This window comes from Drosophila rhopaloa, unplaced genomic scaffold (assembly GCF_018152115.1).
Source record: "Drosophila rhopaloa isolate 14029-0021.01 unplaced genomic scaffold, ASM1815211v1 contig_203, whole genome shotgun sequence".
Classification (NCBI taxonomy): Eukaryota; Metazoa; Arthropoda; class Insecta; order Diptera; family Drosophilidae; genus Drosophila; species Drosophila rhopaloa.
Genome location: NW_025335088.1, coordinates 675280 through 699172, shown reverse-complemented (window position 1 = coordinate 699172; position 23893 = coordinate 675280). Strand labels below are relative to the sequence as shown.

The following is a 23893-nucleotide window of genomic DNA, read 5'->3' as shown; positions in this document are numbered from 1 at the left end:
TAAAAAAAAAGGTTGCTCTTTTATCAGATACGAGTTTTGTGTGGACTCTAGTGCCTCTATTGTACTTTCGGAAAAATTATATTAAGAAACTACGCGGTGTGTGACCATAAAAAGCATTATTATTGACAATTTTCAAAACTTTAATCACATTTTTTCTTAGTTATGGAGTTGCGCTCCTAAACAATGACAAACTCGCGGTACTAGATTAACATTTTTTAGTTCAGGCACGAGCAGCCTCAAAACATTATTTCGAATTTGAAGCTTTACATGAGCTTCTAGTAGCTTTAGTTTAGTACCTGCTATTTCGTTCACACAATTGGACATGTTTTGTCTAACGACCAAAAATGAGCGAAAATATAAAGGTTGTAGTTCGATGTCGTCCCATGAACCAAATGGAAAATGAAAGTAAATGTGAGGTACGTTTTTAAGCAGGTAAAGTTTGCTGCTATCTTCTTTATTTTAGGAGCTGTTCATATATTACATTATTAAAGGTCTGGCGACAAAATTGTGAACTGACCGACCTAACCTCCTCGATGAATACGTAATATATGAACGACTCTTTATTAGCAGGCAAACTTATGAATACACATCCTATATTATCGATTTATATAGAATAACATTCATATATAATATTTGTGCTCGGTGCTGCAGTATCCGGGTAGATTTCAGACTTTTTACTGTTTTCGTTGAAAAAAATTTAAGTGAATCATTTAAATCAAAATATATACTCATTCATTTTTAACTAAGCTGTAAGGCCTAAACAGCGAAGGCATTAAAACGGGAAACAATTATGAAATTCAATTACTCCATAATGGCGTTCTTATACCACATTGTTGGGCATAGACATAAGACAACTCCAATGAGTAATGAATGATAATAATGTAAAAACAAAATGTTACCCAGGTTCGGTGTTTAAAAATAGTTCGATAACGTACAACCGGGGCCAATACATCAATTACTCAAATTTTATAAAAACAAAAAGGAAGAGTTTATTAAATATTAAAGGGAATAGTAGACTAATTAGAAAATTTTTAGTAAAATCTTTGCGAAAAAAGTGGCAATTGAAAATAAAGTTCACATAAAAACAAGAAAGAAATCAATATTCGGCAAGCCGAAGTTTACCCTTGCAGTTATTACAAATCGACTACATTTCGATTTATATGCCTATACTACTAAAAACAATTAAGCTATGTCGACTTTGCGCTGCATTTTGCCATCGTTTCTATGGCAGCTAAATGGTATTGTTGTCCGATTTTGATTTAATCAAAACCTTAATTCCATAATATTTAAAAATTACCAAATCCCAAAGAATAAAAAAAAAATAACAAGAATGATAAGCTAATAAATTTAATATAAAACAAGAAAGGAAAGCTAACTTCGGGCGGAGCCCAAGTTGATATACCCTTGCAGAATACTCTGTAAATTATATTCTCTAAAATTATTCATTTGATGCATTCTTAATACTCGTAAAAAATCCCAACTTCCTAACTTTAAAAACGCCAAAGTTATGTCATTTTCAATCGTTCAGTTATATGGCAGCTACAGGATATAGTCGGCCGATCCATATGAAATTTGGTAGGTCGGATTAATTGGCCAAAAATAAAACCCACAGGAAATCCCAACTTTCTAACTTTACAAACACCAAAGTTATGGCATTTCCGATCAATCAGTTATATGGCAGCTATAGGATATAGTCGGCTGATCCTTATGAAATTTGGTAGGTCGGATTGATTGGCCAAATATAAAACTCATAGGAAATCCCAGCTTCCTAACTTTACAAACACCAAAGTTATGGCATTTCCAATCGTTCAGTTATATGGCAGCTATAGGATATTGTCGGCCGATCCTTATGAAATTTGGTAGGCCGGATTGATTGGCCAAAAATAAAACCCATAGAAAATCCCAACTTCCTAACTTTACAAACAGGATTAGTCGGCCGATCCTTATGAAATTCAAGGAAAGCCAATAAACCGAGAAAAAAATGTATTTTCCCTTTGTAAATGTTCTTTAAAATTAATGTAAGCCAACGAACAAATTACTACTGTGTTGGAAAACATATTAAAACAAGAAAAAAAAGCTAGCTTCGGGCGGAGCCGAAGTTAATATACCCTTGCAGAATATTCTGTAAATTATATTCTCCAACAAGAAAGGAAGCAAACTTCGGCAAGCCTAATTTTAAAACGACTACATTTCAATTTATATGCCTATCAGAGATCTGCAACGAGTATGATCGAGTCAACTCAATCAGCGTGCCCAAATTCAATTCAGCTCAACTCATTCTGCAGAAATGTGATCGTGAGTGATGCACACCCGAAATAAAAATTCGGAGAATAATCATGCTCGTGCATCATGTTCGTGTTCGAGTCCATGAAATGAACGTTGCCGAACCCGCAATCATCTCGAACAGATCGTGATCGATTCGATTTAGTGAAGGATGTGAATGAGTTGATTGTGAGTAAGACTAAAATACTCGAGTTTTTTCTTGTTTTCATATGTAAGTTAATCACAGAAATATTTCTACATTTTTTCCGAGAAATATTGCAACATTGTCGATGGCAACATTGCAACATTTCAATACAACGGTCAAGAGCCCGAAAGTTCAATAACATAAACACACCAAGAACCCCCAAGTTCAATAACATAAACACACGCATCCGGTCAGCAGCCACAGCGCAGTACCAAAATGCCGATTCTGCAAACCTTGCAGTTTCAGCCGCTCCACCAGAACTAGGCCACCGCCGCGGTCTCTTCCGCGACGTCGACGTCGCTGCCCCAACCCACAGCTTAGATCAGTCTCAAATTGAACTCCGAATAAATCAAACGTTTAAAACTTATTTTTTGGGTTTTTATTATCCTGGAAATTTATTATCCTACTATTTAATTAAAATTCGAATTAAATTCACAAAATTAATTTAAGCAAATGAAACATTCATTCCTTATCATTTAAAAAAAAAAATAATAATTAATTTTGAAACTTAATATTTATATGAATTATACTTAACAATCATTTTTATCGTAAGACAGACCCATGAAAAAAATCTCCTATGGCCAATCGGCATAATCTTATACGACCACCCGTCATTGATTTACAACCTCAAGAACAACCTCAACATCAGCCAAAACAACTTCAAAATAATAATTTAAATCAGGTAGAACAACATCAAGCTAAAATAGTTCAAAATCAAAGACAAATTCATAGACAGGAATTACATCAGGAACACAGAGACAATATGGCAGCATTAGAGTTACAAGAAGCAGTCAGACAAATAATTGCTGAACAATTACCGGTCCTATTACAACAAGCTCAAAACACAGGATTCGATTTTGCACAGATTCCAAATCAGGAAATTTCCTATGAAAATCGAGCTAACCTCGAAAGTTTGGATAGGGTACCAGACATCGTAAAAAGCTTACGGGAATTTTCTGGCAACCCAACAGAATTCAGTTCTTGGAAAAAGGGTGTGGATAGAGTTCTTGAAACATATGAACACACTGTAGGCACATCTAAGTATTTTGGGATTCTACATACCATACGTAATAAAATCACGGGAAACGCAGACACTGCGTTAGAATCTTATAATACTCCACTCAACTGGAATGCCATTTCTAAATGTCTAATTTTGCACTACGCAGATAAGCGGGATTTAAGCACTCTTGAATACCAAATGACAACTCTATGTCAGGGACAAATATCTAGGGACAAAGCCTTAGACACTTTTGTGCGCGGACTTCGCGGAGATTTATCTCGTCTTCTCGGTATGAAGGAACCAACCGATCTTCCTTCAGCTTAACATCTTTGTTTAAAGTTAGAGAACCAAGCGTTCCGTGCAAACCATGCAGTTAATAGAGGGCAACAATCCGGATTTATAAACGTGCCTTCCCAAAACTAACCACATTCACAACCAACCAGACCACAGCCAAGCAGGCCACAGTGGTCATTCCCCATTAATAACCAGTATCAAAATCCTCTAGTTCCACCTAGACAAAATAATAATATGTTTAATCAACCACGACCCCAGTTCTACAATAACAATCAAATTCCACCAGTCCCACAATATACTGCAGTTCGACCTTCAGGAAACTTTCCTCCGACTCGACCTTTGGCTGTAAAGCCACAACCACGACCAGAACCCATGGACATCGACAGGACCATGCAATCAAAATAATCAATTATATGAACAAACCCATACGTTTCGAAGCTGGTAAAAGACCACCAATGCCTCTAAACGAAGCCGTAAAAAAATCCAGAAATTTTAATATTCAAGCAGCTCCTTACACTTCTTCAGAAGTGGAAGATGAAACACCTTCCCTTAACGAATATAACGAAACCATAAAATCACAGGACGAATCACAATCTGAATATCCCGAATCCCAAACAGAATATTCTGAATCCATAAACCAAGCCGACCAAGAATACCAATATGATTATACCTCCCTTAATTTATAGACTAACAAACTCCTCATTGCCATATTTTGAATGCAAACTGAAGAGTGGAGAAATTTTAAAAATATTAATTGATACCGGTTCAAACAATAATTACATCTTGCCAAAATTCGTAAAAAATCCTATAGAAAATAAATCCCCGTTTGACGCCATCTCGGTTGGCGGAAGTATTAAAATTACACATCACAAATCAGCCAATTTATTTAACGACCCTAATACAATAATTAAATTTTTAATATTAAAGAAAAAAAATTCAAAGCTGTAAATTTAATTATTCCTCGGACAGATCATCTTACTGGGACACAAAAATCAGATCTTAACCAACTTATTCAGAAATATCCGAATCTTTTTGCCGAACCAAACGAAAAATTGACTTACACAACAAACGTGAAAGCTGAGATACGTACAAACACTGACATACCAGTCTACTCGAAATTCTATCAATATCCAATGGCACTCAAAGACGAAATTGACCGACAAATAAAAGAACTTTTAGGCACCAATATAATACGACCCTCTAGATCGCCTTACAATTCACCAGTGTGGATTGTACCAAAAAAATTAGATGCCTTAAATGTAAAGAAATATAGAATGGTAATAGATTACAGAAAATTAAATAGTGTTACAATAGCAGACAGATACCCGATACCAGACATAAATGCAGTTCTTGCACAACTGGGAAATAATAAATGTGTTAGATCTCAAAAGTGGGTTCCATCAAATTCTTTTAAAAGAAAGCCATATAGAAAAGACAGCCTTCTCCGTGAATAACGGAAAATTTGAGTTCACAAGACTTCCATTTGGACTGAAAAACGCACCATCTATTTTTCAGCGTGCCCTAGACGACATTCTTAGGGAAGACATAGGGAAAATCTGTTATATTTATATCGATGACATAATTGTCTTCAGTCCAGACGCACAATCTCATTCAAAAAATTTAGATACAATATTTGAAACCTTAAATAATGCTAACATAAAATGCCAATTGGATAAATGCGAATTTTTCAAAAATAAAGTTGAATTTTTAGGATTTGTAATTTAAGGGAATAGAAACTAATCCAACAAAGGTAGAGGCCATCGCTAACTACCCCATTCCCAAAAACATTACGCTGCACTAGCAAAACCACTCACCACATTACTTAGAGGCGAGGATGGGAGAATTTCGAAGAAAGCTTCATCGAAGAAATCTATTCACTTCAACAATGAAGCCATTCAGGCCTTTAATAAATTAAAAAGCACCCTAATTTCAGAAGACGTAATATTACAATATCCAAATTTTAACGAGGATTTTATGTTGACAACAGACGCCTCCGATCACGCAATTGGAGCAGTACTTTCACAAAAAGACAGACCTATAGCTTTCATATCTAGAACTTTATCTCAAACCGAAGAAAACTACGAAACGGCAAAGAAAGAAATATTAGCCATTTCATGGGCAGTAAAAACACTTAGAGGATATCTCTACGGTGGAACCAAGGTTAAAATCTATACTGTCCACGAACCACTTACACACGATTGTAATTGGAAGGGAGGGATAGCGATCAAGAGATGGAAATCATATCTTGACGAATATAATAAAGAATTACTTTATAAACCCGGAAAGGAAAACATAGCGGCCGATGCTTTGTCTAGGATCCCCATATGCAACCAAATTAACTCATTAACAGCAACACAACACAGCGCGCAGAGCTCTGGTCATAACCTTATCCCCAGCGTCGAAGTACCAATAAATGCCTTTAAGAATCAGATATTTATTTACAAAGAAAACCCCCCCGACTACAAATTTACTATTCCGTTCCCCACCTTTCATAGACACGTTATAACTCGATCAGACTTTCAGAATATTGATCTTATTGAAATATTAAAAAACATTTAAGTCCGTCAATCCTAAATGGAATTTTGACATCAGAAGAGATAATGGGAGAGATACAGCGAATTTATCCGGAACATTTCGGATCCATTAAAATCAGATTCACACAAAATAAAGTAGAAGATTTGACAGAAGAAACTAAGCAGGAAGAATTAATATTAGAAACACATAACAGAGCACATAGAAACGCAGAAGAAAACAAAAACCAACTTGCAGAAAAATATTATTTCCCCAAAATGAAACAAAAAACAAGAAAGGAAAGCTAACTTCGGGCGGAGCCGAAGTTGATATACCCTTGCAGAATACTCTGTAAATTATATTCTCCAAAATTATTCATATGATGCATTCTTAATACTCATAAAAAATCCCAACTTCCTAACTTTAAAAACACCAAAGTTATGGCATTTCCAATCGTTCAGTTATATGGCAGCTATAGGATATAGTCGGCCGATCCTTATGAAATTTGGTAGGTCGGATTGAATGGCCAAAAATAAAACCCATAGAAAATCCCAACTTCCTAACTTAACAAACACCAAAGTTATGGCATTTCGGATTAATCAGTTATATGGCGGCTATAGGATATAGTCGGCCGATCCTTATGAAATTTGGTAGGTCAGATTGATTGGCCAAATATAAGACCCATAGAAAATTCCAACTTCCTAACTTTACAAACACCAAAGTTATGGCATTTCCGATCAATCAGTTATATGGCAGCTATAGGATATAGTTGGCCGATCCCGGCCGTTCTGACTTATATACTGCGTGCAAAGGAAAGAAGGGTGTGTGCAAAGTTTCAATTCGATATCTTTAAAACTGATAGACTAGTTCGCGTAGAAACAGACAGACGGACAGACAGACGGACAGACGGACATGGCTATATCAACTCAGGAGGTGATCCTGATCAAGAATATATATACTTTATAGGGTCGGAGATGCCTCCTTCACTGCGTTGCACACTTTTGACCAAAATTATAATACCCTCTGCAAGGGTATAATAACAACATTAGTCAAACAATGCAGGGTATGTAAAGAAGGCAAATATGATAGATATCCCCCCAATCCAGAAATTAAAGAAACCCCAATTCCTGAATACCCTGGACACATAATCCACATTGATATCTTTTCAACAGAAAAGAAATTAGTATTGACCGCAATAGATAAATTTTCCAAATTAGCACAGGCAAAAATTATAAAATCCAAATCCACTGAAGACATTAAAAAACAGTTACACGAAATAATATTCTACTATGGAGTACCCAAATTTATAGTAATGGATAATGAAAAAGCTTTTAATTCAGCATAATCAATTAAATATAACCATTTTTAAAGCTCCTCCCTACAAAAGTTCAGTTAACGGACAGATTGAACGATTTCATTCGACCCTTTCGGAAATAATGAGATGCCTTAAAACCAAACAAATATACAACACCTTTGAAGAATTATTAGACAGAACCATTTACGAATACAATTACACAATACATTCAGTAACGAAGAAAAGACCATTAGAAATTTTTTTGGCAGAAATATTAATACCGACCCAGAACAATATGAAAAAAGCAGGCAGGATAACATAGAAAAACTTAAACAAAAGCAATTTGCAAAAATTGTCAAAGAAAACGGGAATACAACTATTTTAACAGAAGCATGAAGGGTAGTTCATAAAAGTAATATTAAAGGTAACTAAGTCCGAAAACTCCTTAGAAAATTTTTGTCCACGTCAGTCCGAAACTAAAAAACTTAAAAAAAAAAAAAAATATAATAAATAAGATTACCTATAACGTTTACAGCTGTTGTCCGCTTGGGGTTATCAGTCCGTTCGTGAGTGATCGGCCCATAACCCTACAATACCGTTGTTTAATGAGACATTTTTGTAATTACAGGATGTTGTTTTTAATAACGCTGATACCAATGGCAATCGCGACCACCGACATAACAAATTATACCGATGCACATACCATAACAATTCATAAGGGTATAGGAAAATTACAGATATCAACAATAAAATTAATTCATGTCATAAATTTAAAACAGATTGAAACGGAACTATTACAAATAAGAGAACACACAATAAACAGATTACAAAATAGTTTACATTATCACACTCTGACACACGAAATAATTCAATCACTTTCTGCTCTAAGCACACTTACCTTAACAACAAAAAGCCGTCAAGCTAGGTCAATAAATATGATTGGCTCAGCTTGGAAATATATCGCAGGTAACCCAGATCACGAAGATTTAGTTATAATAGAAAGTAACATCAATAATTTTATTAAAAATAACAACGACCAAATTATTATCAATAATCAGCTTCAAGACAGAATAAATAATTTAACAACCACTTCTAATATGCTAGCAAATTCAATTCAAAAAGACAGATTTTTTAATAATGATATTGCGTCGAGCTTGCAAACGCAAGTTAGTCTTATGAAAGAAGAAATAGGAAACATTAAATTTGCAATACAATGGGCTAAAATTAACGTAATTAATACTCTTTTATTAAAGGAACCTGAACTTAACGAAATAAATAAAATATCTTAAAAAAATAACATTACCTCGTTTTCAATTGAGGAAACACTGGAATTTGTTGATGTGTCTGTCTTACATAATAAAACAACCATAATTTACTTAATAAAAATACCTGAACTCGAACCAACTAACTATGAAAATCTTCTTTTAAAGCCTGTCATCAGAAACCAATTAATAATACATTTAGAAACTAATGAACTTTTTATATCAAACAATGTAATACTAGGCCTACCCCATGATTGTAAAACTTCAAACTATGTTAAAATTTGTAAAAAATGAAAAATTGTTAATTTAAGTAATTCAAAATGTATTTCAAAACTAGCTCAGGGAAAGGAATCGCTGTGTGATTATAGTAACTCGGACCACATTGAAACAATAGAGGAAATAGACGATGGCATACTACTCTTAAATGACTTTAACGGCAGCCTAATTTCAAACAATATTTCACATCAACTCAGAGGAACTTTCTTCATGGTTACATTTTTAAACGAAACTATAAATATAAATGGAAAAAATTTTACAAACAAAGAAAAAGTAATAATGAAACCCGAAATCCCACGAATTCAAATTACCCCATTGCAAGCACAACGCATTCAAATTCTGTCATTAGAAGCATTGGAAGCTCTACATATCAAAAATAGAAAGCACTTACAAACCTTACAGAATGATTCTACAATAAACCGAATAACCACAGTTACATTTATTTGCGCCATATTTCTTGCTTTGATCGTATTAAAAAACTGTATTTACAGAAAAGAAAAGTAATCCTACCGCCTCCACAAATTTTAAACAACAAAACTAATATTATATCAATGCCTAAAAAAAATAATACCAGAAATTAATAATATTCCCTATTTCTAACAGCTCTTGAGGACAAGCAGGCTTTTAAGGAGGGAGAGTTAATCACGGAAATATTTCTACATTTCTTCCGAGAAATATTGCAACATTGTCGATGGCAACATTGCAACATTTCAATATAAACACACCAAGAACCCCCAAGTTCAATAACATAAACACACGCATCCGGTTAACAGCCACAGCGCAATACCAAAATGCCGATTCTGTAAACCTTGCAGTTTCAGCCGCTCCACCAGAACTAGGCCACGTCGACGTCGCTGCCCCAACCCACAGCTTAGATCAGGGAATTTTTAAATGAATAAAATCAGTCTCAAATTGAACTTCGAATAAATCAAACTTTCAAAACAAACTGTCAACTGATCCTGGCTCCAATCGGTTTCGTTTTTCTGTGATAATGTTTCCAGCCAATGAGCTGGCATTGAATGTATCTGGATCGCTAGTTTTGAAAACAAGGAGTATTTTTTTTTTTACTTTGCCACCATTCAATTAAACTAAATTTGTAGTCTATTTCAACGAATTCCTTGCAATACTTTTCAAGTTCGTCCTCGGGCGTTTCTTGGATTTTTAAGTTTGATTGTTTTATTAAATTTGGAAAAAAGAAAGCGTCGTTGTTTTTATCAGGTGCTGCAGCTTGTATAGTCGAATTTAAATCAGTTATCTCACTGCCGATAGCATCAAAAGAAAAATTTGATGTCGAAGCAAGTGAAGGTGTGGATTGACACAAAGACCCAGTTTCTGTAAGCAACGCAGTATATGAATTGTCTATCATGCGCGAAACACAGAATCTTTTAATTTCGGCGATGTCATCTGGTTGCATATTTAAAGCTGGTGGAAATAAGAAATATGCAGCTTTATGCCACAAACATAAATTGGGAACCTATATTTTATCAATGTTAACAAGGATAATCTCCTTTTATATCGAAATTGATATGACATCTTCAGAATTTGGCGCACAAAGGCTTTGAATTTTTAAAATAGATGAAAGGACATAACACAAAGATGGGGAACTACAAAGTTGAAGTTTCTTAAAAATGATTTCAAAATTCTCACACATTTCCACCAAAGCTGTAGTGGTGTTTATATCTATAGGCAGCAAAAGCTGACTGTGATCATTATTTTTTAAGACGCTGTTTATTTCACCCCAATTTTAGATTATAGATTTAAGCATTCTATAGTGCGAGTTCCACCTTGTCGGTTTTTAACGAAGTAGGTAAAAGATGCTGTAAATTCGCTTTCTTAAAATATTTAACCACCTTTTTGCACGATTCTAAGATACCTGTTAGCTCTTTGGTGCCATAAAAAGATTTGTCTAACACATTCGAGAATAAGTGGCTGCTACAGTTTAGGCGAATATTTTGTTCCAAAGCTTTGACCATATTGGAGCCTCTATCAGTAATGAACTTAATATTATCAATACTTTGAACATTAAATTCCATTAACAGGCTTTTAAGTTTTCGCAAGACATTGTCACCTGTGGATCTTTGGAAATCCATTGATTTTATGCCCAAAACAATATCGAAAAATTAAAACTCCTTTTGGTAATGAAATGTAACGCCTAGAAAATTCCTTTTTACGTAGTTGTCGGTCCACATGTCGATTGTAGCTGAGGCTCCACCGCTGCTTACAATGTTAATTATTTCCTCTTTAATATTTTGTTTTTTCGCTGTGACGCACTTTTTGACCTTTCGAGAAATTGTAGAAGGATCCGGTAATAAAAATTGTACTAGCTTAAGAAAGCCAGATCTACGCACAGCTGTAAATGGTTATCCACGATGTACATTTTTCTATGGCCTCAGACTTGTCCAAAGCGAAGAAACATTTTAAAGGTGATGTCTGCTTAGTTAATTTGCAGCAGCTATGTCTGTTTAAATTAGATGTTTGGCTTGCGGTGTACTTTAGAACCTTGGAGCAAGTGCGGCAGAATACGAATCCGGTCAATATAGTGTTGTCTGGCTTTACAATTTGTGCCAAGACATTCCAAATTAAACTGCGTCCTTTACGTTTGGCAGATAGTGTGTATGTGCCATGTGTAATTTGCTTAGCAACACTTTTCATGTCCATTTTTTACAAACTTTACAATCTAATGCGTGCCGGCGAAAAAGTCAAACAAAACGTGCCACAAAACTCAAAAAGTGGCACGATCCAAAGTCGATCAAACCGATCTCAGACGAAAAGTAGCGTACGAAAAAAACACTCATGTAAACCATCTGAACACAAGCGAACCCAAATATTTTTTATTTATTTTTTTTTTTTTTGCGCGGAGTCCCACGGCCCACTTACCCGCCCAACCGACCGAGGGGCGCAGCCGTGTATCGTACGGCACGATTCGCGATAAGATAGACGCGAGATAGGAAAATAAAGGTAAAGGTCCTGGGAAAAAAGTAATAGTTAGATCAATCTTGTGCCAATGAAGCAAGTATCAATCGTTTTAGGAGCGGCAGAGAGTCACGATTTGATATTACAGGAAAAAGTCTATTATAGTCAGAACATAATACTCTGAAAGGCTCATGCAAGGCATAGTTAGATCTACAATGATTTAAAATTAGGGGAATATAATTTCTAGTTAATCTACTTGGCACAGAAAAGTTTAGCCGACTTAACAAGTCGGGGCAGTCAATATCACCATGTATAAGGTTATAAATAAAGATAGTACCAAGCATCGTTCTACGGTTGGCTAGGGTTGGTAAGTTTATCAAAAGAAGTCTACTAGAATAAGAAGGTAAGATAAGATTTGCATCCCAGTTTAGGCGCCGTAAAGCAAAAAGAAGGAAGTTTTTTTGTACAGATTCAATACGACCAATATGTATTCCGTGTTGTGGGCTCCAGACGGGAGACCCATACTCCAGAATCGGACGGACTAGCGAAATAAATAAAGTTTTAGTCAAATAAGGATCATCGAATTCTTTTGACCACCTTTTAATAAATCCAAGCACTCCTCTGGCTTGATTAACCATGGACGAAATGTAATTAGAAAATTTTAGATTAGGGTCCAAGAGAACGCCAAAATCGTTTACAAGAGTTATTCTATCCAAAGAGCTGCCACTTAACGTGTAAGTCGCGTATATCGGATTCGCCCGATAAAAAGTCATCAGCTTGCACTTGGAACCGTTTAAATTTAGTAAATTATCTCGGCACCAGTTTTGATAATTATCTAGATCGGATTGCAAGTCTAAATGGCAGGAAATGTCCTTATACTGCAGGCACAACTTAACATCATCTGCGTACATAAGTACGCGAGAACGATGGAAGATCGTTAATAAATAATGTAAAAAGTAACGGACCCAGATGGCTCCCTTGTGGGACACCGGAGGTAACACGGAGAATTTCAGAAATTGAATTTTTAAAAAGGACCCTTTGTGACCTGCCATTTAGATAACTTGAAATCCATTTAAGCAGATCAACTGGAAAACCTAAAAGGTCAAGTTTTTGAATGAGAAGTAAGTGATTTACAGAGTCAAATGCTTTACTAAAGTCAGTGTAAATGACGTCTGTTTGAAAACTACTATTGAAGCCTTTTATCACAAATGAAGTGAGCTCTAGAAGGTTTGTGATTGTGGATCTACGTTTTATAAATTCGTGTTGACACGGAGAAATGATTGATCTGCAAAGGTGCTGCAAATGAGGAGTAATAATTTTTTCAAAAAGCTTAGGAATAGCTGACAACTTATAAATACCTCTGTAGTTACTGGCTTCTAACTTGTTACCTTTTTTGAGAAGAGGAATAACAAATGATTCCTTCCAAATATTTGGGAATTGGGAGGTTTCTAGAGATAAGGTAAAAAACTTGTGAAGAGGTTTGCACAGGGCCTTAGCGCAATACCTAAGCACGCACCCAGGAATACCATCGGGCCCTGGCGAATAAACAGGCTTAATACGAAGAAGATCCAAAAGAAGAGAGCTTTCTGTTAAAGTGGGACAGAATATGAGGTTTGACTTGGACATGATGTAAGAATAAGGCTGTGATGAATAATCTAAAGTAGAGTAAGTCGTTTGAAAAAATTGGGCAAATAAATCGGCTATTGCCTGATCTGTGGTTGCCGTCATGTTTTCGAACGACAGCGAGGAAGGAAAAGAATAAGATTTACGCTTGGTGTTAACAAAATTATAAAACTGTTTCGGGTCCTGAGAGAACTGGACCTTACAACGGTTTAAGTAACTATTATAACACTGAGCATTAAGCACGGTAAATCTTGACCGAGCATCTTGATCACAACAATCATGTATGAGAAATGTTGCACTCACAAACGATCATGCCTGCGGTTGAGAACGATCACACACGGTCATTGATAATAGGGTTGTTGGATTTTGAAAAAATATCGTATTGATGATATTTGCTGTTTAAAAAATATCACTCGATGATATTAAAAAATATCGTAAAAAAATATCGATATATCGAGTATTTTTGATATTTTTTAATGTTCAGCTAAATTTCAATAAAGGTTTCCTGTTGGGTCTTTTATAGGCCTAAGAATATGTATAATCAACCATGAACTGCAAATAAGAGCAATTAGAGCAATAGACTATTTTTTATTTAAAAAGTGAATAGAAATCATTGATCTTAAAAAAAAAAATATTATACCCACTCTCAAGCAACTCTCCAGCAAACCACTCAATCGCTTTTCTGATATTTTTAGAATGGTATCTTTTGTTTGGATGCCCTCAGCGGTAAAGCCTAGTATCCAGATCGACGAAAACCGTACGCCAGTCATGAGAGAGTTCGAGAGGCAAACAGCTGGCGTTCCATTTTCGTCGGGCCTTTTTAGCCTAGTATCCAGATCGACGAAAACCGTACGCCAGTCATGAGAGAGAGCGAGAGGCAAACAGCTGGCGTTCACTTTTCGTCGGGCCTTTTTTTCACGTCGGTCCCCTGATCGACGAAAAATACCAGAAAATTCCATAGCGTTGCCAGTCTGCGGAAATGAACTTTGGGTGAACCCTAGCGAAAAGATTAAAAAATTTAATCTTTTGGCGTGCGCTTCTCACTGAACATTATAAGAAATGGAGGGAAAAACTCAAAAAACTCACAAAAGTCGATTGCAGGAGTTTACATGTGAGGACAAAACAGCATTAATACTATCTGGGGTGCCTCTTCTCAGAGCCAAATAATTCTTAGATCAAAAATTTACGAAAAAACACAATAAAAGTGCAGCTAGGAACTTTAAATTAGCAAATAATTATCAGTAAATTAAAAAAAAACATCTGTTAAATTTAAATTTTTTTTTGTTTTAATTTCTTTGTACAGCGGCAGAATTGTTTTGCCAAGGTAGTTGATAATATCTTTTAAAGGCTCTTTCCCTCAAATACGATATTTGAATTTTAACTGCTTGTCAACAAACTCAGCTGATTGACAGTACGACCGTAGCACGCTTAATTCTGAAGAACTCTCGATATGCTGGTCACACTGGAAAGATTAAAGTTTTTGCGGTAGCGTACTCGTTTGTCGATCTGAGTACTAGGCTTTACGCTAGCATACTCGTTTGTCGATTTGAGTACTAGGCTTTAAGAGTGACCAAACATAAAATATCGGAAATATCCTCTCAAAAAATATCAATATCGAGGAAAAATATCGATATATTGATATTTTGATATATTTCCGACATCGTTAATAAATAATGTAAAAAGTAACGGACCCAGATGGCTCCCTTGTGGGACACCGGAGGTAACACGGAGAATTTCAGAAATTGAATTTTTAAAAAGGACCCTTTGTGACCTGCCATTTAGATAACTTGAAATCCATTTAAGCAGATCAACTGGAAAACCTAAAAGGTCAAGTTTTTGAATGAGAAGTAAGTGATTTACAGAGTCAAATGCTTTACTAAAGTCAGTGTAAATGACGTCTGTTTGAAAACTACTATTGAAGCCTTTTATCACAAATGAAGTGAGCTCTAGAAGGTTTGTGATTGTGGATCTACGTTTTATAAATTCGTGTTGACACGGAGAAATGATTGATCTGCAAAGGTGCTGCAAATGAGGAGTAATAATTTTTTCAAAAAGCTTAGGAATAGCTGACAACTTATAAATACCTCTGTAGTTACTGGCTTCTAACTTGTTACCTTTTTTGAGAAGAGGAATAACAAATGATTCCTTCCAAATATTTGGGAATTGGGAGGTTTCTAGAGATAAGGTAAAAAACTTGTGAAGAGGTTTGCACAGGGCCTTAGCGCAATACCTAAGCACGCACCCAGGAATACCATCGGGCCCTGGCGAATAAACAGGCTTAATACGAAGAAGATCCAAAAGAAGAGAGCTTTCTGTTAAAGTGGGACAGAATATGAGGTTTGACTTGGACATGATGTAAGAATAAGGCTGTGATGAATAATCTAAAGTAGAGTAAGTCGTTTGAAAAAATTGGGCAAATAAATCGGCTATTGCCTGATCTGTGGTTGCCGTCATGTTTTCGAACGACAGCGAGGAAGGAAAAGAATAAGATTTACGCTTGGTGTTAACAAAATTATAAAACTGTTTCGGGTCCTGAGAGAACTGGACCTTACAACGGTTTAAGTAACTATTATAACACTGAGCATTAAGCACGGTAAATCTTGACCGAGCATCTTGATCACAACAATCATGTATGAGAAATGTTGCACTCACAAACGATCATGCCTGCGGTTGAGAACGATCACACACGGTCATTGATAATAGGGTTGTTGGATTTTGAAAAAATATCGTATTGATGATATTTGCTGTTTAAAAAATATCACTCGATGATATTAAAAAATATCGTAAAAAAATATCGATATATCGAGTATTTTTGATATTTTTTAATGTTCAGCTAAATTTCAATAAAGGTTTCCTGTTGGGTCTTTTATAGGCCTAAGAATATGTATAATCAACCATGAACTGCAAATAAGAGCAATTAGAGCAATAGACTATTTTTTATTTAAAAAGTGAATAGAAATCATTGATCTTAAAAAAACAAATATTATACCCACTCTCAAGCAACTCTCCAGCAAACCACTCAATCGCTTTTCTGATATTTTTAGAATGGTATCTTTTGTTTGGATGCCCTCAGCGGTAAAGCCTAGTATCCAGATCGACGAAAACCGTACGCCAGTCATGAGAGAGTTCGAGAGGCAAACAGCTGGCGTTCCATTTTCGTCGGGCCTTTTTAGCCTAGTATCCAGATCGACAAAAACTGTCCGCCAGTCATGAGAGAGAGCGAGAGGCAAACAGCTGGCGTTCACTTTTCGTCGGGCCTTTTTTCACGTCGGTACTCAGATCGACGAAAAAGAACCAGAAAATTGCATAGCTTTGCCAGTCTGCGGAAATGAACTTTGGGTGAACCCTAGCGAAAAGATTAAAAAATTTAATCTTTTGTCGTGCGCTTCTCACTGAACATTATAAGAAATGGAGGGAAAACTTAAAAAACTCGCAAAAGTCGATTGCAGGAGTTTACATGTGAGGACAAAATAACATTAATACTATCTGGGGTGCCTCTTCTCAGAGCCAAATAATTCTTAGATCAAAAATTTACGAAAAAACACAATAAAAGTGCAGCTAGGAACTTTAAATTAGCAAATAATTATCAGTAAATTAAAAAAAAACATCTGTTAAATTTAAATTTTTTTTTGTTTTAATTTCTTTGTACAGCGGCAGAATTGTTTTGCCAAGGTAGTTGATAATATCTTTTAAAGGCTCTTTCCCTCAAATACGATATTTGAATTTTAACTGCTTGTCAACAAACTCAGCTGATTGACAGTACGACCGTAGCACGCTTAATTCTGAAGAACTCTCGATATGCTGGTCACACTGGAAAGATTAAAGTTTTTGCGGTAGCGTACTCGTTTGTCGATCTGAGTACTAGGCTTTACGCTAGCATACTCGTTTGTCGATTTGAGTACTAGGCTTTAAGAGTGACCAAACATAAAATATCGGAAATATCCTCTCAAAAAATATCAATATCGAGGAAAAATATCGATATATTGATATTTTGATATATTTCCGACATCGTTAATAAATAATGTAAAAAGTAACGGACCCAGATGGCTCCCTTGTGGGACACCGGAGGTAACACGGAGAATTTCAGAAATTGAATTTTTAAAAAGGACCCTTTGTGACCTGCCATTTAGATAACTTGAAATCCATTTAAGCAGATCAACTGGAAAACCTAAAAGGTCAAGTTTTTGAATGAGAAGTAAGTGATTTACAGAGTCAAATGCTTTACTAAAGTCAGTGTAAATGACGTCTGTTTGAAAACTACTATTGAAGCCTTTTATCACAAATGAAGTGAGCTCTAGAAGGTTTGTGATTGTGGATCTACGTTTTATAAATTCGTGTTGACACGGAGAAATGATTGATCTGCAAAGGTGCTGCAAATGAGGAGTAATAATTTTTTCAAAAAGCTTAGGAATAGCTGACAACTTATAAATACCTCTGTAGTTACTGGCTTCTAACTTGTTACCTTTTTTGAGAAGAGGAATAACAAATGATTCCTTCCAAATATTTGGGAATTGGGAGGTTTCTAGAGATAAGGTAAAAAACTTGTGAAGAGGTTTGCACAGGGCCTTAGCGCAATACCTAAGCACGCACCCAGGAATACCATCGGGCCCTGGCGAATAAACAGGCTTAATACGAAGAAGATCCAAAAGAAGAGAGCTTTCTGTTAAAGTGGGACAGAATATGAGGTTTGACTTGGACATGATGTAAGAATAAGGCTGTGATGAATAATCTAAAGTAGAGTAAGTCGTTTGAAAAAATTGGGCAAATAAATCGGCTATTGCCTGATCTGTGGTTGCCGTCATGTTTTCGAACGACAGCGAGGAAGGAAAAGAATAAGATTTACGCTTGGTGTTAACAAAATTATAAAACTGTTTCGGGTCCTGAGAGAACTGGACCTTACAACGGTTTAAGTAACTATTATAACACTGAGCATTAAGCACGGTAAATCTTGACCGAGCATCTTGATCACAACAATCATGTATGAGAAATGTTGCACTCACAAACGATCATGCCTGCGGTTGAGAACGATCACACACGGTCATTGATAATAGGGTTGTTGGATTTTGAAAAAATATCGTATTGATGATATTTGCTGTTTAAAAAATATCACTCGATGATATTAAAAAATATCGTAAAAAAATATCGATATATCGAGTATTTTTGATATTTTTTAATGTTCAGCTAAATTTCAATAAAGGTTTCCTGTTGGGTCTTTTATAGGCCTAAGAATATGTATAATCAACCATGAACTGCAAATAAGAGCAATTAGAGCAATAGACTATTTTTTATTTAAAAAGTGAATAGAAATCATTGATCTTAAAAAAACAAATATTATACCCACTCTCAAGCAACTCTCCAGCAAACCACTCAATCGCTTTTCTGATATTTTTAGAATGGTATCTTTTGTTTGGATGCCCTCAGCGGTAAAGCCTAGTATCCAGATCGACGAAAACCGTACGCCAGTCATGAGAGAGTTCGAGAGGCAAACAGCTGGCGTTCCATTTTCGTCGGGCCTTTTTAGCCTAGTATCCAGATCGACGAAAACCGTACGCCAGTCATGAGAGAGAGCGAGAGGCAAACAGCTGGCGTTCACTTTTCGTCGGGCCTTTTTTTCACGTCGGTCCCCTGATCGACGAAAAATACCAGAAAATTCCATAGCGTTGCCAGTCTGCGGAAATGAACTTTGGGTGAACCCTAGCGAAAAGATTAAAAAATTTAATCTTTTGGCGTGCGCTTCTCACTGAACATTATAAGAAATGGAGGGAAAAACTCAAAAAACTCACAAAAGTCGATTGCAGGAGTTTACATGTGAGGACAAAACAGCATTAATACTATCTGGGGTGCCTCTTCTCAGAGCCAAATAATTCTTAGATCAAAAATTTACGAAAAACACAATAAAAGTGCAGCTAGGAACTTTAAATTAGCAAATAATTATCAGTAAATTAAAAAAAAACATCTGTTAAATTTAAATTTTTTTTTGTTTTAATTTCTTTGTACAGCGGCAGAATTGTTTTGCCAAGGTAGTTGATAATATCTTTTAAAGGCTCTTTCCCTCAAATACGATATTTGAATTTTAACTGCTTGTCAACAAACTCAGCTGATTGACAGTACGACCGTAGCACGCTTAATTCTGAAGAACTCTCGATATGCTGGTCACACTGGAAAGATTAAAGTTTTTGCGGTAGCGTACTCGTTTGTCGATCTGAGTACTAGGCTTTACGCTAGCATACTCGTTTGTCGATTTGAGTACTAGGCTTTAAGAGTGACCAAACATAAAATATCGGAAATATCCTCTCAAAAAATATCAATATCGAGGAAAAATATCGATATATTGATATTTTGATATATTTCCGACATCCCTAATTGATAAGCTTTGATCGTTTGATGCAACAGAAATGTTCACTCACAACGTTCGCTCACCGCTCATACTTTTTGGATCAAGCAAAGTAATTGAATCATACCAGATAGGAGTCAATGGGTGTACCCAAAAACGTTTGACTCGTTGCAGAATTCTGATGCCTATATTACTAAAAACAATGTATCGTTTCTATAGCAGCTATATGATATTGTTGTCCGATTTAAATTTAATTAAAATTGGAAAAATGGAATTACCATTATACTTAATTATTACCAAATCAAATAATTTTTTTGGAATTCTCTTTTCCGATTGTTCCTATGGGAGCTATATGATATCGTCGCCCGATCCGGCTCGTTCCGACTTACATACAGTGGCGTGCAAGTCTGAGTACATGTTTGCAACTATTGACTTTGGGTCCGCATAAAAAAGTTAATAGTTAGGTAAATGAATCCAAATTTTTTGTGTTTTTTCTTTGTATATTTATAAACAAATCCTTATACAAAAGATAACAAAATAAACTAATTGGTTTCCATAAGAAATAAAAAACAAAATAAACTCGCATGTACTCTGTTATGCTCAATTTGAATTTTTTAACAAAAGTTGCACAGCTGATTCAATTGAAAGCTTAATTACCAAATTTTACCGTTTGTTTTTGAGAAGCTTCTATTTTAAAGTTCTTTATGAAAGAATTTAACTAAAAACATACAAAATCTCACGTGTTTTTGCTGTTTTGCATAAAAAATAAAAAAATGAAGAATTTGTCAAGAGGAAAGCTTCAAGCAGATAGCTTTAAAACTAGGGACTAGTTTGCGTAGAAACGGACGGACGGACAGACGTTTTTCATTTAAAACATGGCCCGAATTGAAAAATGCCTTCCGCTCGTAGACGAACTGGCTGGAATAGCCAGAATGGTACGAGCTAATTCGAGAAGGTAATATAAGTCCCTTGCATTTTTCCAGAATTCTAAAATATGTGTGCCATAAGCTACTGGACAGGCCAAATATTTGTCAAGCTCTATGTCGATAGCGATTTTCTCAACTTTTCGTTTTTTTACATAACTAAGTCTAAAAATTCAGCAAACATCCCTTTTTCGGAATTATTCGGGTTTATTTTATTAGTTATGTCATCAAAGCTACTATTTTCATGATCTCCTATAAATTCGGAGAGCAAATCAAAATTGTTTTCAGGCCTATTTCGGGCTTTTATGGGCCTATTTCGGGTTTTTACGGGCCGGGCCTTTTTGCTAAGGCGAAACCTGCACGAATCTTAATTTTAGGGCCCGGGCCCGCTTCGGGCCTGTGTAAGCCCGCGGACCATTAAAAAAAGCCCGGCCCGTACCCACCTTTAGCCAGAATCATTTGCTTTCCATGTTTCGACCTTGGCAGTGGACTGACTCATGAGTATACCGTCGCCCATCTCTCTGGGTCAGCATTTTTCCCGCTGCCGGCAGGTTTATACATCATGCATACCTCGCACTTCCTGGCGTGGTCTCGAGTATCTCTGTACATTTCTGACTAGTAATATGGTGCTTGGGGACCCTGAGGTCAGCCGCAAGAGAGAGAAGTCAGCCGGTGAACCGTGCTGTAAGGAGGTGTGATCCTAAAATCAGCCGTCTCCTAGGGATACCTTCAGCTATGCAAGACGGGAAGGTTAGAGGGGGAGGAAGTAGTGCGGGAACTAACTACAATGTATAGAAGCGGACTTTGATCGAATGATCTAGTCCACCAAAAAATGACTTTGCTGCTTACCACCACTGGGGAGATGCCTCTGCACCCTTAGACGGTTGGCTGCTAAGTGCCTTTCCATGGCCCGTGGCCCGTCTTATATAGGGCTCGGCGAGATCTAGTGTGCCCGTTGTCTGTGGGATATGCCGGGCTAAGTGTGACCATCTCTCTCTCGGTCTAGTGTGCCCCTATATGCGCGATCGTTGGCGCGCGCGCGTTCTCGGTTTGAATTTGAAATTAAATACTTCTTTTGTTTCATGCTTTTATTCTTATTTGTATAATTCATTTAATTCATGCATTTATTCTTATTTATTGTGCGCGCAGCGTCACACTCCCCCCGTCATGGATTCGAGTGGTGTCGTAAAATTGTTACGTAATGCTGTGGAGTAGTGGCATTTGTATAATGTTTGGTTATGGGTATTCAATGATAGATTGTGCTTTTTATGCGGTGATAGTGCATCGTGTTCGTTCTGTATTGTATTTGTTCCTACGTACTGTTTGATGTTTCCGATGTATACTCTCTTTGTTTTTCGGGTGTTCTGGTCTCTCACTGTCATGATCACTGGTGACACGAAATTGGTTACCTTCCAGGGGCCGTCGTACTTTGGTGCTAGTTTGGCGTTAAATTTTTCTGCCGCTTTTGACAGATAGTGCGTCTTGCACCATACCAAGTCCCCGATATCTGGTTTCCAGTCCCTTTTCCGTAGATTGTAGTGATGTTTTTGTTGTTCCGCGGCTTCTTCTGTATACTGCGTTGCCTCTTTTCGTACGCCTTTTAACCTGTTCCATCTTTGTTTTGTACTTTCCTCCTGTAACCCCGATCCTTTTGTTACCCTGTCGAACATCGTGTTTGGTAATCTTAACTCTTTCCCGAATACTAGCTGTGCAGGACTATATTTTGTAGATTCCGAGACACTACTATTGTATGCTAGCATTAGCTCTGGTAAATGTTCGTCCCACGTGGTCTGATCTTCTCCTGCTAACTGTGCGATCATCGTTTTAACTGTTCGATTCGTTCGCTCGGTAGGGTTCTCCTGGGGCGTGTACGGTGCCGTCAACTGTTGCCGTATCCCCCATTTTTCCATGGCCTTTCTTGTTTTTCCTCCTGTGAACTGGACCCCATTGTCCGAGATCAGAGTTTTTGGTGATCCAACTCTCGCAATTACCCTTTCTCTAAAGACTCGTAGGAATGCGTCCGCTGTAGCCTGTCTGATTGCTGCAAGTTCTACCCACTTTGAGAATTTGTCCACGATTACTAATAGTGTGGTGTTCCCGTGCTTTGATCTGGGTAGAGGTCCCACGAAATCCACACATATGGTTTCCCACGGTGCTTCTGCCACTTTTGTCAGCATCTTCCCAGCTTTTTTCTGTTGCGACACCTTGTATTTTTGGCAACACTCGCATTTCTGTATGTATTTCCTTACGTCCTTGTTCATTCGTGGCCAGAAATATCGGTTCTTTACCCTCCTCAGTGTCTTGAACATGCCTAGGTGTCCTGCTTCAGCTGTACTGTGGCTTTCCGTTAACACCTGTTGAATTTCAGCTTCAGTTATGCACAATTTCCATGGTTGTGTGTCTCTCCGATTGCTACCCAGTTTATATAGCCTGCCTGCCTCTATTTTGAATTCCGTGTTTTTTGGGTCTCGTTCCAGTTCCTTGTATTTTTCCTCAATCCATGTCTCCGTGTACTGTATTGTTTTTAACTCGTTCTGTGGTGCTCTGGATAAGGCGTCTGCTACCGCATTCCATTTTCCCTTTCTGTACTGGACTTCAAACTGAAATGGTTGTAGGCCTAGCGCCCATATGGCTACTCTTCCCGACGGGCTTTCTATTGAGTTTAGCCACTTCAAAGCCATGTGGTCTGTTATCACTAAAACCGTTTGTTAGGCTCGTTTTCAGTTGGTCAAACGATTTTTGTTGTTCCTTGGTCCATTCAAATTTTTGTCCTTTCCTGATTAAACCTTGCAACGCTCCTGCCTGTTCGGTGAAATTTGGTATGAACCGTCGGTAGTATGACGCCATTCCTAAAAAGCTGTGTACTTCCTTTGTGGATCTCGGTGCTGGTAAGTCTCGAATTGCCGCTACTTTGTCCGGGTCTGTCCGAATGCCCCGATCGCTTATGACGTGTCCAAGGTACTTTAGCTCCTTTTGGAAGAAGTGGCATTTGTCTG

The 23893-nt window shown here is 36.7% G+C and overlaps 1 protein-coding gene across 1 annotated transcript in view; it reads left to right on the top strand.

The window, feature by feature from the left end:
* The first annotated feature begins 344 nt into the window (after positions 1-344).
* The window catches only part of LOC108043473 (osmotic avoidance abnormal protein 3), a 154932-nt gene continuing 131383 nt past the window's right edge, over positions 345-23893 (top strand). The window contains exon 1 of the mRNA XM_044460656.1: positions 345-416. Within this exon, the coding sequence (XP_044316591.1) occupies positions 345-416 (72 nt within the window). The remainder of the gene's footprint in view (positions 417-23893) is intronic.